Source organism: Cinclus cinclus, chromosome 6 (genome assembly GCF_963662255.1).
Source record: "Cinclus cinclus chromosome 6, bCinCin1.1, whole genome shotgun sequence".
Lineage (NCBI taxonomy): Eukaryota > Metazoa > Chordata > Aves > Passeriformes > Cinclidae > Cinclus > Cinclus cinclus.
In genome coordinates this window covers 27,574,227-27,590,724 of record NC_085051.1, presented here as the reverse complement: position 1 = coordinate 27,590,724, position 16,498 = coordinate 27,574,227, and the positions used below count along the sequence as shown (strand labels likewise).

The window sequence follows — 16,498 nt, the reverse complement described above, 5'->3', positions numbered from 1 at the left end:
TTGATTTTTCCCCCTTAGTTTTTGTATGAAATAATTTGCCAGCTTGGATTTTGATATATGAATAATTATGGTTCTCTCTAAAGCACATTTTTTAAAAATAAATTCATTCCACACACAAGAATCATACACAGCTCTACCTGGAATGTTCTTGCCCACAATGCACATTATCCCTCTAGCAGTGACAAGCTTAATTAGTATTCATTTCTACCCCTATCCACTCCTCACCTCTCAGATGATCCCTGTCAAAAAACATGCTGTAGTTGTAAAGAAAATGCTACAGCCCCATAACACTGCATGGTGCAGGTGAATATTCCTTTGAGGTAGAATAGACTAAGCTCCTTTTAAAGAGAGATCATGAAAAATCATGACTTCAAAGTTATTTAGAGCAACATTTGCTCCAAAAGAACACACTTAATGGTGGCTCTCCTAGCTCAAGAACTGGTGTGAGGCATGTTTACAGAATGTAAACTCTGTGCACTGTAAACTTGATGCAACAACACAGCTACGGAAGCACAGTTTGGGGACCCATCTCATGTTTCTTAAAGGTATTGCCTTTTCCAGTCTATGGGGGAGGCTCTGTGATGGCAACACGAGTTCACATCCTCAGTGGTACCACTTGGATGCCCCCATTCAGAGTGGTCATTTCTCCACCCCTCTGGTTTCTGAGTCCACCCCCACAGATGCTGCCCTCCCCAGACAGTCTTCCCACCATGGACAGAAAACTGGGCAGCACAGCACACAAATGTGATGGAGAGCCAGAGGCAAGCCATGGTTTCACACAATACAGTCTGAATTGTTCAATCTGCAACAGCCAACACCAAAGCAGATGCCGTTGTGGCCATGAAGGAGGTAATGTGCAATTTACTGCATCAGTAAAGACAATTTTCTCTAACTGACCTTATTTAGGTTATCCAAAAGGAGTTAAAAGTAGAAGGATCATGTGATATGTTTAACTAACATACTTTAAGGCCATTATGCAGACATGCTTATATTTAAATACATCCTCTCCCACAGTAAACATCTGTTTTCATAATAAGGCCAGGAAGAACAATTACATCATCCAGCCTGACTTCCTTTATAACACAAGCCCCTTTCAGCCAGACATTCCTGTGATTAAATAAGATTGTTTTTAATTAAAATACATCTAAGAATCTGTCCGTTCTTGATTTGAATTCTTCAAGGCATGCAGGATCTACCATGTCCTGGTAGTTTGCCCTGATTTATGCTAAAATATTAATTGCTGTGCCTACACAGGAGAGTTTTGAACAACACCAGAGTTTGTTCACCTCAGGGACTGCCAACAAAGTTGCATGTCCTGCCATAGCAAGAGGGAGAGCAGCACATTGAGCTGAAGCCCTCACACTGTTTTGTGCTCAGACCAGATCACTGGCAAGATTTACCTGACAGCAGGTGGTGTTGCCCAAATCACACATCCCAGCAGCCATGTAGGAGGACTATCCCCAGTGGGGCAGCAGGTACAAGGAACCAGCTGTCAGAGTTTCTAAACTCCTCTTCCTCACCCCCATGGTAGTTCCACAACCTCTCCACATCTCAGCAAAGCTGGTGCAATTTTCATCTGGGAGGTCAGTATTTCTAAAGTGCACCAACACACATGACTCCAAACGCATGCTAAAAATGTCACTGAGAGGTCCATTCCAGTCCCTTACATTGGACTCGGGTAGTGAAGAAGAGAGGCTGTAGCTGGAGGAAGTTCTCCACATGGGAGAGCTTGTATCTAATCTGCTGCCAAAGTAAACTGGAGCTTCCTGGCTGCACAGAACACAGCCTAAAGCTGGAGAGATGAAACACAGCTTGTCCACTGTGGGTAAGCACCCTGTCACACTGACCTCAGGTGGCAAACAACACTTTGGCTTTGAGGATCTACCAATCTGTCCTTCTGTCATGCCTCATTAGTGATGAGACTTCAGCAAAGCCACGGAGGAGTATTTCTGAACATGAAAGATATTGTTGGCTGCAGAATGGTCGTGGGAGGAAAAAACAGCTCTAGATCAAAACCACGAAATAGGAAAGCAGGTATGCACAGAGATCACAGCTCTTTTAGTAATGTCTCTGTCATAGGGATGGAGACCACTGAAATTCTGCACCAGCTGGTTCCACCAACTGGGCTACCTGAGACTTACATGATGAGCCAGCAGTGTCTGCTTCACACACAGGCCAAAACCACCTGTGTGTCCTCTCTCTTTAGGAATGCAGATATTGTCCTGCTCCTCCAAGGTCAGTGTAAACATGACACTGGAAGGCAATGGCCATTTTTATGATGGAAGTCTCTAGGTCCAGCAGGACTAGTAGCTGAGGACCAGCCCAAACACTAACCCACATCTGCTGAGCCCACTACCAGCACCACCATAAAAGTTTCCTCCAGCACACATACTCCTCATTTCCAGTCACTCTTCCCAAAACACCCATTTTCTGTGAGAGAGCCCAGTAGTGTCTCTGGTGAATACATACTTGTGCTCCTGCCCACAACATCAACAGGATTTTGTATCAGACACTGAACCATGTGATGGTCCCAAAATGCCAGATCAGCAGGGTTCAACCAGACCAACAGATGGGTGTCAATGCTCATGCAGATCAGCTGTGCCCTCCAAGTGCTTCCCCAGGGCCAGGGCAGTTCAAGACTGAGAGAAAAATGCTTTATTTTATATTTGCTCAAAGTCCTTGTCCCAACAGGCATCAGACACCCAGTGCAAGTGCACAGGCTTCCGTTTTGCTCTCTCCAGACTTGATGCTCAAATTTCTTTGTGCTCTCAGCTCACTGAAGGGCTGTCACATGGAAAGCACAAGATATTGAATGAATTTTACAAGTAGCCAGTGCAGCTGCTCCAGGAGAGATTTGGTCCAATACAATTAGGATAAATACTCTCTACATTATTTTTTTTCTAACAGGTTAAAATACTCCTGCTGCAGCCTGAGAAGGAGCTGCAACAGTAGGTGGGAGAATCCAGTAGCTGACACAGCTACTTTTGGTGTATAAGCTGAACAAAAGGGGGAAAAACTGTCTAAATAATGAGAAAAAGTGCACTAGGTCAGTATAGCTCATCCTAACTAAGTGTAATTAGCAGGAGAAGGAAGAAAAAATAGCTCACCAGTATTGTTTCACAATGTCTTTCAAGTGTTTGGGGGCATCTAATTTTGCAGAAGAGTTTCAACCAATATAAACATGCCAAATATAACCTTCAGTATCCTTACCTACTTTTAACCAGCAATATGAGTCACATGCTGCTTGGGACTCTCATAAATTTATAGTATAAACCCACTTAAATCTATGCATAGAAAGTGCACATCATACCCACCCAAAAAATGGTTATTCTGGGCTACTTGGCAGTTCAGGGAGTGGTAGGTTTTTAACCTTAAAAATTTATTTTGTAGAAAATATTTGATGTACTTATTATCCTAGTAATGTCTTCAATTATTCAGAGATTCAACTGCAATATTTTTTTCAATGGGTATTCTCAATATTTCTTCATTTCACATGTAAAGCTTTGTTTAAGTAAAGTAGAACTATTTCTATTTAAATTTTTTAATCATTATGAAAATTCTTCTTTTTACATTAGGTTCAGCAAATTACTCTTGTCTTTAGAGTTGGGGAAGGTTTCCAGACAATTATGTCATTGGCCAAAAATGCAGTTGTAGAGAATTTGGGAGAAAATTATTTGGAAATTCAGTTAGATCTCAAGAATTACTTTGACAAAAAACAGTAACACTTTGGAAATGCTGAAAGCCCAGATTAGGCAATGCCCAGAAAAATACAGCTTTCAGTTGCAGAACATTTTAGTTTAGAAAATTCAAAAAAATTAATCAAAGTGCTTCATTTGACCTAAAGCCAAAGTTTTTCCTTTTTGCAACTTACATTAGATTGCTCAGAAAGCTGACAATTTTTACTTTCTATGACCAACTTAAGATGACAATTTTTCTTTTGTTTGATATTCTGAGTTAACAGAAAGTCAGTTGCGTACATGAGATTTTTCACTCAGAATTTCCTGAACAAAAAGAAATTATGTGTCTGGAAGGTATTGTTGGCATTGCAGTGGGACAGTATGCCTGAATGTCCTGGATACCAAAGGCATTTCTAAGCATCTGAGTGTGTACATGCCAATACTGCTCTTCCTTACACTTAAAACAGATTCCTAATGATCTGCCAAATCAGGGCATTTGATGCAGTGGAGGAAGTGTCACCCCAAAAAGTTTTGATCAGTGCTTCTCTTAGTGACAATGCGCTGCTCATGAACTGGGAAGAACTGAACTAAATGGAACTCTCAGAGCATCCCTCTTGAGCACCCATGCATCTACTGAGTGGTTGCAGTAAAGAGATTTCCAGTCAAGCCTGTGAAGAGAAACACCTGGTGCTGCTCCCAGCTGAATTACCCACCAATAATTCCTTGGGAAATGTCTTACTACATTTTCATTTTAAAAAAGAATAAACAGAAAGCACAAGGCCACACAAAATTGACTTCTCCGTGTCAGTATAACAACCCTCCCCCTTCCATAATGCATGTGAGCCTGTTAATGGCAAGCAGCAACCATGCATAGCAGTGAAGAGATTTCATCCGGATCACTGGGAAAGTACACAGTCTTAGCAGAGCCCAGGAGGTCTGGCATTAGTGACAGTGAATACCACAGATACCTCTTCCTGTATTTGAGTGTCCATTCATTTGGATGTGGGTTGTGTCTTTGTGTTCCGGAAGGGAATTGTGTGCTGGTATGGCAACACCAGGAGCAAGGTGTTTCTTGACTGCTGGAGCTCCTCAGGCCTGGTAGCCAAAAGCTGACGCTCTCTCTCTGAGAAGCTCCTGGCACAAATGACAGCTCCAGCTCCCTGCAAATGAAGAAGTCCTAGTTATAGGAATGACATAAAATCCAGGCACTCAGAGTTTACGTCAAGATTGGCTTGAATAGTGTATCAGATACTCCTAATATTGGAATTGCCTGTACTCTTGAAAAGCAGCCTCTGCTGCCCTTGCTTTTGTGTCCATGGGCTTTCTACATGAGCTACAATGCTGCTGGGGTGTGCATTGCAATGAGGTGTTTTATATATCCACACTTTCAATAAACCACTTCCCAGTGAAACAGAAACCTTTAGCTAATTATTAGCTGCATTTCAAAATTTCCCCCCCTGCCCCAATTTAGCTTCCTTTTTACCAAAGTTACAAACGTTAGCTCCTGAATACATGATTGATTTGCAATTATTCTTGTCCTGCCCCTCATGTAAACCACGGTCACTTGCACTCACAAGTCTTCTCCCATTCTACTGCTCTCTGAGGATTTTAGTCAGGGCACCTCTAATGGTAAGAGACTGGCTCCTCTGCTCCACAGCCAAGTGACAAAGTCCAACCAGTCCTAGTATTGTCAGATTGAACCCCCTGCAGAGGTCATAACTACATACCAAATTTAATACAGACCACAAAACCCTCACCCTGCCAAGACAGAAACATATCATGAAGCGAGGAAGGTAATTCCCTTTAACCCAGTTCAGGCTCTCAGATGTTCCAGAGAGGACCTCTGAGTCTGAGGCTTTCTCTCTGGGACTGACTTGTAAGAAGTCCAAAGTCACATTTCACAGGCGTTCAGTTCAGTTGATTTGATTGAGGTGGCCAATGACATGTGGGACATCCAAAGGTAGCCATGACCCACAAAAGACCCATGTTCTGGAAGAGGAGGAGACCAGGCAAAATTGAATAGGATACCACAGATCACACTAGTGCTTCGAATCTATTAATTTTGTATCTTTCCAGTGCTACCTCCCTTTGCTTTGCTACTGTTTCCTTAACCCTGCATGGTTCAAAACACCTTTCTGAAATTTTTCCCTTCTCCACAAAGATTTTATCGTGATTTTCAAGGCAGACTTGAGTCATATGTTACCTTCTGGGGGTTCAAAGACTGGTGGATTCAAGCAATACATGTGATAGCCACGGTCACAGTCATCACAGAAGAGCAGCTGGTCCTGAGGCAGGTTTGTTGGAGAGACAGTAGGGAAACAGGGAGAGAAGGAGAGGAGAATAGAGAAAATTACGTAAATTAGTCTCTTGCCAAGATGAAAACATAAGCAGGGTAACCAGCAATGCTCAGCTGGGAATGCAGAGCTGCAACAACAGAGACTAAGAGACTACTGGGAATGTAAAGGCTATGAGCATCACATTTGTTCATCCATGATCCAGCATCATACTCCTGAGAGGCTGCAAAAAGCTTCTCTCAGCACAGAGACAGTTCAGTTTCTAACTAGAAAAGCACTATGAGAAGTGGAGAAGTTCCTGTCCAAGATGGGCTCATGATGCAGGAGTAAAAGCTGTTATGCTGGGGATATGCTATACTGAGAGAAGAGGACAGGCTTTTCTGGGCTCCTGTGTCACCATGTGCTGATCTCATTCCTTCAGAGGAAACCTTTCACCTAGACATTTTCCAAAACTCAGCTGAGTAATTTTTTGTGAAACAGATGGAAATTACATGACCCCACCATGTGGTCTGCAGCTCTTTCATGTATTTGGGGTGAAAAAAACTGCTCTGAAGTATCCTGTGATTCCTAAGGCAGAACAGCTCCCTGGGTTCAGATTTTTTATGCTAAAGCAAAAACAAAATCTCAGACTTCAAATTTATTCTGCTGTGGGGAATATAGTGTTAGCTAATCACCTCCAAAGTTCTTCATCCACTGTCAATTTTCCAAGGTTCTCATGAGTCACCAAGGACCCTTAGCATCAGATTTTAACTGCAAACCCCACAGGGACGACATGGCTCAGCAGCAGGCTCTGGAAATCACTGGATTTGGTGATTAGGCGAGGCTTAGCCATCTCACTTCAAATGGTTTCATGTTTCCCAAGTCTTGTAATTACGTTTAAAAAATCAACCAAGAAAGTAAAGAAAATCAGGGACAGAAGGAGCATACTTGCCTCTCTTGGGTTATCATGCATTCACATCTACTTCTGACTATCATACTGAAAGCTCCCTGCAACAGGAATTTGTGGCTCCCCCATTAATTTCTACTGAATAAGTACACAAAATATCAGCATCTTAAGTGGTCCTATGTGATACCCCTGGTAATTTCAGCAGAGACCAGTGCCTGAATGGGGACACTGGGGAAAAGCCCATCTCTGCTCTCAGGGGTGGCTCTTCCTCGGGGATACATGGAAGCAGCAGTAAAACAACGACCCACACCAGTGCCACATGCTTCTCAAGAGTGGGCAGGGCAGCAGCTTGCAGTGACACTTATTTGCATGAAAAGGTAAATGGACTCACATCGTTCTCTGAGGTCCCACAAAGGCTGCAGGATTTGCACTCAATGCATTGCCACTGATAGGTTTTAACAGCCTCAGTCATGTTTGTGGTGAACTGCAGGCAGGTCGGGTGTCCTGAGGAAGATCAGAAACAACAGTCATTGTTAAGGTTCACTTACTGCTTGTTAATTAACCAGTATTAAATTTGGGAACAAAACACACATGGACATGGACTGATCACAACATGGGCTGCAACTAACAGATACCAAAGAGGAAAGCAGGCATTAACCCTTTCGCTGCCGGGCACAAGAGAAAATCAGAGTCATCGCCACCCATTCCCCATTGGCAAAGCAGTTTTATTCAGAGCTCTTAAAAATGGTTTGGCTTTGAGTTGGTTTTTGTGGCTTTTTTTGTTTTTTTTTCTTTTTTATAAGAAAACAAGAAAAAGCATGAAATCGCTAACAAACCAAATTTCAGAGAGAGACCATCCGTCTTAATAGAAATTGGACTACAGTTTCAATTAGCGTTGTTTCGACCGGAACGAAGGACCTGGTGGAAATGAGGTTATTCTCCATTTCACAGCTTCCCTTCCTGGCGTCCAAATGGGTGGAGCAATTCTGTAAACTTTTCTTAAATGGAAGCAGTAGCGTACAGAGAAGATGCAAGACAGGATGGAAGGATATAGCTTTTAATTTTTTTAAGAGCTCTGCCACTAAAGTTGGTTGGCACAGAAGAAACCAAATTGCATAGCTAACCTTCCAGGATCAAAACAGGAGACCGAAAGGAAAAAAAACCCAAGCCAACTCCCACAATGAACTAAATGAAAGGAATAAAGGAGGGAAAGCTAGCAGAACAGTCACATCTAATCGGGAAGGACAAATTGCCAGAGTTACAACCCCCGCCCCTACATGCGTGTCGACTTCAGCTTTGCAAAACAGCGGTATCACAGTAGCAGGGTCAGCAATGGGCTTTCTGGAGGGGAAAATACAAACAAACAAACAAACCAAAGGTAGGATCAGTGTTCCTTCTGCAAAAGAAACAAGACAAATACACCGCTGAAATAAAGTGCTGCACTCCCAAACCACCCTTACCTGGCTGAGACATGGCCTAAGTCACCTGCAATAAGATCCTGCCTGCCTTCTTGGAAAGCCCCATATTTAGAATCCTTCTCTCACACAATTAAACATTAACACTGTGCATAGTCAGGGCAGGGAGAGTCAACTGCTCATCGGTTGAAAGACTAGGAACGCAGGTATGCACATCCAGCACTGTCACTTGCTTCTTCTAGAAACTGGCACAATAAATTGCATGGGGTCTTTCACCTCTACCCAGTCTGCTACAACCAATGGACTGGAAAAAATCCTTTCCACTTCCACCAGCCTAAGTGCCTTTTTAAGAGTGGAGAAAGAAAGGCTGTTTCTCCAATAAGAAAAAAAAAAGGCATGTCTATGGTAGATGTGGGCACAGATGTGTCACCTTCATTACCAGACCTATCAGTAATATTTTGCTGTGTCATCACAGCAGCCATTACCACTCTACAAAAAGTTTCAGTATTTTCCAGCCAGTGAAGCAAAGAGATGCTGACAATTGCTGGATAAGGAAGTAATGCTGTAGGGAATAGATTTCTTTTATGTGTCCGTAATACCACCAAATGTTGTAATAAGAATTTGTTTTCTGCAGTTCTATTTGCATGGTTGTGATACAACAACTAAGCCTGTCTAGCAAAGAAGTGTGTAGGCATAATTATTTAAGAAATTGAATAGAAAATAAAGGAACTATTTAGAGAAGGAGGGATCAGTGAAATTGCTCATATCACTCTTAAGCCTTTGAATAAAAAACATCTTGACAGTAGTGATGAGATCAGATGGGCTAAGAAGATGTCAGGGTTTTGGAACCCTTGAAATGTCAGCACAAAAAAAAAATTGTCAGTTTTTACTGAGAGTTACAGTGGACCAACTGAAGTTCCAGAGACCTTGAAACTGCAACTAAGCAAAAGGAGATGTAACAAGGTACCTTTTCTTGCTGAGAGGACCACATGTACTTTCTGATACTACCAAACTAGCAGAACCTGACATGACAATGAAATGTTCCTCCAGATTTGATTTACATTGAATGCAAACTTTATTCCAATACCAGTAAATAGAACAAATGTGCCACGCTACACATCAGGGAGGAATTCATCCCAACAGCAGAGAGTTGCTTCCAGAAATGCTATACTGGAATATATCACAGAAAACAACTTGTATAGGGAGGTGAATCAATCAGAGAGTTAAATAGCTTCAGTCACGTTTGAAAAGAAACAGAAAGAACGGAATCAAATATACAGAAATAAATCCCAGCTAAATGCATGCACATGTTCACGTGCTCACTTGCCTGTGTACACAACACTGCTCATTGCAGAGACTCCAGAGACTCCAGATGAAGACCCTTCCTTTCTAACACAATGTGAGAGTCAGGTCCTGTTCACTACTTTATCTCTGTCCCTTCATAGCCATTCCTGCTCTTTTCCAGTTGTCACTCTCGACTGTTGTGTTCCTCATTTGCCTCAAAAGCACCTCTGCAGGTCTCCCGTGTGGCATCTCACATGAGTGGTGCCTCATCCTTGAAGTGATACATCCTATCTACATTGCAGAGCGCTTCTCAGGAACCACACCTACCACAAGCCTAAAAGAAATGGTCTCTTGTGGGCTGAGGAGTCCTTAGAAAAATTATGAATAGAGTGAGGGCCACAGTGGTTTCTTTTCAGTAGCAATGGAGAAGTATTTTGCAAGAACATACCAATTCATTCACTCTATTAGGCTCTCTCTCTGAGTACTGTGACTACAAGAGCAGAGTCTGCATAACTGCGTGTTGCTCTCTGTTAGCCCAGGGCTTGCACCATGTGTAAGGCAAAAATAATGTCTTTCTTCAGCCTCTAAGTCAGAAGCTTTTTCACATGTAACATTCCTAGTGGTACCATGACCCCAACTTAATATCATTGGAAAGACTATTTTTACTCATGCTATCAGCATGGTGAGGCACTGTAGTAGTATATGGCAAGCACGTCACTAGATATTCAAAATATTAGAAGTATTTTTCCTTTCCTCTCTGGTTTCTCCTTCTTTACAACCTCTTTCTTTTCCTGCTACTTTTCTTCAAAACATAGTGTTTTACATGCTATGTGAAAATTCACACATCCAAGACTTCCTGAGGCAGTGTTAGTGAACACCATCCCTGCTCCATATAATAGAACTTCTTAGAATTCCTTCTGTGTCAGAATACCTGAACACAAAGTCCTGTAGCTGCTTGTGGCAAGATTCAAATTTCCCTTTTTATTCCTAAAAATAAGGCTAGTTCAGGACACAATTTTCTTTGGCAGACAGAGCAGTCCAAAATGCGATTCAAGTTATGGCCACTGTGGTAGCACAAAAGCCAGAAGGCTGCAAGTCTTCTTGCTATTTGTTTAAGATAGAAAAACAGTCATATTTCACCGAATTGTGTGATGAACAATGTTGGCTGTGGCTAAGGTGTGCAGAGGAGTCTGCAGCTGAAACTCAGTTAATAATTCAGGTGATGGCTCTACCCTGGGAAACCCTGCATCACTCTCACAAGTCTGTATCAGTTCTGCAGATCTAATAGGGGGAGGAAGTAACACATATTTATGGTGTCACCAAAGTCAATAGACAGACCTCTAAAATACACCCTGGGAGCAGTTCTGTTGAAGGAGAAGGCAATATGTTAACATTGACAGTTTCTAATCTACCACAACTATTCTCTACCTAAACTTTTGCTATGCTGTAATAGCTATAAACAACAGACAGAAAAAATAAACTTACAGCGAGGTTTTCAACATCTCATCCCTTTGTCTTAAAACAATATTTTAAAGTGTAGATCAGGTTTGAAAGCTCCCTCATCTTTGTCAAAACTCTCCTCTGGATCTGAACTTTGAAACTACATTTTATAGTGACATCAGTGTTTTGTGTGCCATTGGCTTTAATTGTACATTATGTCCACCAGCCATCTAGTCAGAGGAGTGGGGAGGTGAGCACATTCAGAGACCATTTCTTGTATCCTGCACCTGGTACAATTGCAGGCTGATGGAAAAGAAAATTTTATCATAAATACCCTAAAATATCTAAAAATCTCTTCTGCTTACACTGGCTGTATAACATTAAAGACCAAAACTGACATTAAAGGGCAGGAGCAATCTGCTGCTTCCAGGCGCTCTGTGACCAGTGAAGGCCTTAGAATGCCTCATTAGTGCTTTTTCAATAATGGATTCTGCATTGCAAGATTAATTGCAGCCATGTGCTCTGTCACACCCGCCACAGACTATTTAAGTTAACAATCCAATCAATAACCTTTTTCAAACAAAGGCAGAGATTATCTTGAGGGGAAAAAATAAGCAAATACTCTTTTTAAAACAAATGTGAAATTATTTATACAGAATAAAAGGAATTTTTACTCAGTTCCAAATTCTTTCCATTATCTTCACAGTGTAGTGATGGGCTTTTTAATCAATAGCATGATGGAAACTCACAGGCCTCCTGGCTATATTGCACCAGATTTATTCCATAAACTTTCAGGTCTTTAAACAACTATAAATACATACTACAGATATAACAGCCTATGTCACAGGACCCCCATCCAAATAATGGAAGTTTACATGCAAAGAAAATGCATAATTTCCTCCTGCTAAGATTGAATAAGGCTTGTTGTGGCCACTGCCATCATTAGACAGAATTATTAGCATTACCTGTACAAAAGAAGGGAAATCTGTAATTCTAATAGGTGATATGATTTTATGGTTATGATTTAAAAAGGTACCCCTCAATTGTCTATCTAAGAAGGCATGCTTATAGATACGCAGTATCAACAACTGTCAGATTAGAAAAGGCCCTTAAAAACTCAGATTATCCAAGCATACTGAAGGGCTTGGCTCTGCCAGAACCCCAGGGTTCAAGAACCTGCAACTCTCAGAAAAAGACCAAACATTCCTAAGGGATGAGGTTGGGGAGCTCTGCATTTTCCTGGCCCTTCCCATCTTCCAATGTGAAGGTGTTATAGTCTAGAGACATATCCCTGCCTGCTCAAATGGAGGTACTCATGAACAGAAGTTTTCAAAAGTGTTCATGGGGTGAGGATCCAATGCACCACCTGCCACACTATCTCTGTGATATGGAGAAGCAGGAGAATTTCCTTACAGAAAAATATAACACTTTTCCTGGTGGCCAGGACAGGGGTAGATGATGGAGGCTGCAGGTGAAGAGCTCTTGTCTCACCCCCTTCAGTACAGGGCCCTGCTGAATCCAGCTTCTTAAGAAAAACATACAAACAAACAAAAGACAGTCTCATAGGCACCACAGTGAGGTTTGTTATTATCAGCCATGAGAGGAAATACCACCATTGTGGCATTCAGAATTTCTGTGTCCTGACTGAAGTAAGAAATCCTAGCTGTTTCTCCTAGTGTGTTCCAGCACTGCCAACTCTGCTAAAGAAGTGAGTCCAAAAGGACTCAGTGGTTTCACTGAATAGTCTGGTTGGTCTGATTTGGTCAGAGACCAACTCTCCTCTATTCTCATATGTCACAACGTGCCAGTAATTGTGGAAAAATTAATGCCTTTAGTAATTGATGGATCTCTGAAACCACTTGGATGTAGAAGAGCTTATAGTTCCTATTATTTAATTTTCTGGCCCTACAGTTGTGCTGGTCAGCCATGGACAGAGCTAAAACTGAGCCCACAAAAAGAGAAGGGGCACTCTGCTGCATTAGCACCGGGACTGGTGGCCAGCTGCACCCTGGAGGTGGTGGTTTGCTTCTCAGTACTGCCAGTTCCAGTGGAAGAACTTATATAAATTACAAGCAATTGCTCGAATATTTGGCACTGATACAAGACAGCCCACTTTAATTGGTCACCCAAGGGACAAATAAAACCCCTGTGCAAATGGCAGTGGTTCAGCCTCAGTTGCCCTTTGGCAGGTGTAATTGGAGAAAGCAAGGCAGACCTGTGTTTGAAAGCAAGGCTAGGGATCTTGGGGAAGTTATAAAATGATGGTGTGTGGCAGGTAGCACTTGCAGCTCACTCTCCTGCACTGCCCTGCTGTTCTTTTAGCCATGCAAGCACCAAGGGCCATGGGAAGCAAAGGAGTAAGCTCCCGCCAAAAGACCCCTCCTCTCCAGGTACTCTCCAGAAAATTTCATTGCCTGAGGAAAGTCCACCCACCAGCTCTACTCATGCGCAGCTTTGACTCTACAGTGCTGTATAATTTTCTCTGAAACCATTTTAAGCATCAAGAGCATCAGCTGGGAAAATGAGCCTGGGTTACACAGGATATATAACAGCAAAGCTTGGCTCAGGCCACTCTTTTTTATAAACAAAATGGAGTCTGCACAAATGTGTATGCACAGACCCACAAGCACCCAGAGAGATCAGCTGTGGACAAGGCAATGTGACTCTGTCTGGCACAGGGTCACAGGAGGAACTGGGTGGGATTCAGGAGTGACCTCTGGAGCATGCAAAGGGACAAGCCAGGAGTGAGTTATTCCAGGCTTCCTAATGGTTTGTCAGTCAAATCACTCCTCACACACCATCCCCGTGGTAGCAGGTGCTCCATATCTTACAGGAAAACTGCTTGAGAGATGTTTTTAAACAGTTTTACTGCAATAGGTTTGTGTGTGCGTCTCCCTGAGTACACCTCTTCCTCAGCATGTACAATCCAGCTATACATATCTTAGCAGGGAGAAATTAAAATAAATAAATAAATCAGAGATTTTTTTCAAGTCTCTAAAAACTGCCAACAATTAACTTTAGTGAAAATAAATCACTGCCCTGAGAGAACACCCTGATTTGGGCTGGTGATGCTGCAGCTAGGCCCTCTGCCCTGTGTTCAGGTTTGCCAGAGGGAGGATGAGCCCTGCCAGGATTTCTGCTGTTATGTGGGTGTCCCCCTGCAGCCAGGCACACCTGCCCTTCCAAAGCTGCCTGGGACAGGCTGAAATCTGCACCTCCATTTAATATCTCCTAGGGGTTGGGACTGGGGCAGATCTGGGGCACAGGTTTGTACCTCTGTCATGCCCTCCAAAGCTGAGCCGTGGGGACTCAGGCACACCTGACACACGCTGCTCTTTTCATTGCAAACATGATGTGGTGACACAGAACTGAGGTGGCAAACTAAGCCCTGTGCATTTGCAACCTGGGGGATCAGAAGCAGCGCACAGCCTTAAAGCCAAAGGAGACGGCACAGCCCCCAGTGTCTCATCTCAAAACCAGACAGCACTCGGCTCCCTCCTCTTCCAGACTAGCCCCTATTAACCACAGTTGGCCGCTACACAAAATGGCTATTTCTTGCCTAAGAAAAATAATGTGGGAGCACTCAAATAACCTTGTACTGAAGCATCAGCTTGTTAATGCACTGGTAAGCCATGCCAGCGCTGTACAATTCCTGGGGGTGAATTAGGTCAGAGTGACCTCCAGAAAAACCACCAGGCTGCATTGCTGCGTGCTGCATTATGGGTAACGATCTGCTAATTGCCAGGAGGGACTTGGGCTGCTTACCAACACCAACAGGAAGGAAACCTGCCTGCAGGCACCGCACGGACTCCATATGCCGGGGACATCGCTCCTAATAACGAGAATAAAGCCATTTATAGAACGTGAACTGGGCAGGAGGACAGGCACTGAATGCTAATGCTTCCCGGGCGGTGCAGCTCACCGGGGCTGCTGCCGGAGACCCCCAGCAAAACCCCAGCGTGGAGAGGGGCTGGCTTCGCATTTGGTTCCACAGTGAACTGGGGGTGAGGTAGATGGAGGTGAAAATGCAGGAGTGGGAGAAAGACTGCTTATCCAGGCAAGATGAATCACCACAACCTGGAAAGCCAACATCCCCTTTGCCCCGGGGACATTTTCGTTACCCTTCAACAAACTGCAGTGGAAAAAAACCTGCGGCACAGCTCCGACCTCGTCGCTATGCACTGCAGGCTCCCCAGCCAGGCCAGCTCACACACCACAGAGCTTTCAATCAACTGGCAGCCTCACTAAACCCTTTCAAAATGAGCAACCAAGCAAAAATACTTGGTCATAAACACTAAAAATAGGAATGGAGGATTGGGTTTTATTTTGCTTTTTAACTTGGTGAAGCCAGCTCTTCCTGGTGCATTAAATCCACCTCCCTGGCAGACCATTTAGGACATCTCCTCCCCCCCTGGGAGAGCCAAAATCCTCAGCTGTAATGAGAGGACTGGGGTGGTATTTAAAATGCTGGGGAAATGGCAGCCTGAATAGCCTTCCACAAGTACAGTGCCTTTGTTAAAACCTCCCGTAAAACAAAATATCAGCGCTGCCCTCCTCCCCTTGTTTTAACATGAACAAGGACTCTGCTACCTGCTTGAACCCACATTTGCTGTCCAAATACCTGGTCCTTCCCCAGTACTTCTGGTGTTAAACTGCCCCACTAAGATAGCCACAGATGGCAGCACACCTGCGGGGATGCTCGGCACTGCCCAGCGCTGCCCATGATATCAAGGCAGCATTTGAGAAGATTCCAGAGTTTTCACACTGACCCAACAAAGGGTGTCTAACCTGAGCCAGTGGCACCAGTGGCTGGGACATATCATTTCCCAGAGCACTCCAACAAGGGCTTCTCTGCTGGGATTATGTAGGGGAGCGCAAAGGTGATGTGTCATGACATGGACACCTCTTCACTAAAAAACAGGCCATGCTCACCCAGTGAGGTCGGAGGGCATCAAGGCAACCCCACTGCACCACTGTGGTCCTCTTAAAACATCAAGGACTGTGGGGAAAACTTCAGAGGTGAGTTCACCCATGAATCACAGAACAGACATCTCATAAACGCAATTGTCACTTGGAAACTGGGTAAACTGATTAATTTGGGGAAAGGAAAGGGGAATCTAATCTCTCTACTGGACTAACTAGAAAGAACGAAGGATGACTCTAGAGTAATTCCCTGCTGGCACGGTTCCAGAAATTTCAAATCAAATGGCAAACTGCAGAGAAATTATTTAAATGTCATAATTTTAATATTAAAGAAACTTAACTATGCAGAAGACACCATGCCATTGCATAGACAGTGACCCCATTGCTCTTACATGAGGTAACCACATACCATCTAGGTAAAGATATTCAGCACATGATGGGTAAAAGACTGACAATTGATGTGACCATGCTGAAAATGCAAGAGGTCTGTCTTTCTCACGAAGCATAATTCACACTGCTGTTAATGTGACTGTATATGCACAAGTAGAACTGCCTCACTCAACACAAACAAGACCAATT

At 43.3% G+C, this 16,498-nt stretch overlaps 1 protein-coding gene across 2 annotated transcripts in view; it reads right to left on the bottom strand.

Moving 5' to 3' along the window:
* Positions 1-4,766: 4,766 nt before the first annotated feature.
* DPF3 (double PHD fingers 3) overlaps positions 4,767-16,498 on the bottom strand; it is an 87,452-nt gene continuing 75,720 nt past the window's right edge. For both annotated transcript variants that reach the window (XM_062494154.1, XM_062494153.1), the window contains 3 exons: positions 7,249-7,361; positions 5,881-5,962; positions 4,767-4,837 (listed from right to left, as the gene is read on the bottom strand). In XM_062494154.1, coding sequence (XP_062350138.1) covers positions 4,767-4,837; positions 5,881-5,962; positions 7,249-7,361 — 266 coding nt within the window. The remainder of the gene's footprint in view (positions 4,838-5,880; positions 5,963-7,248; positions 7,362-16,498) is intronic.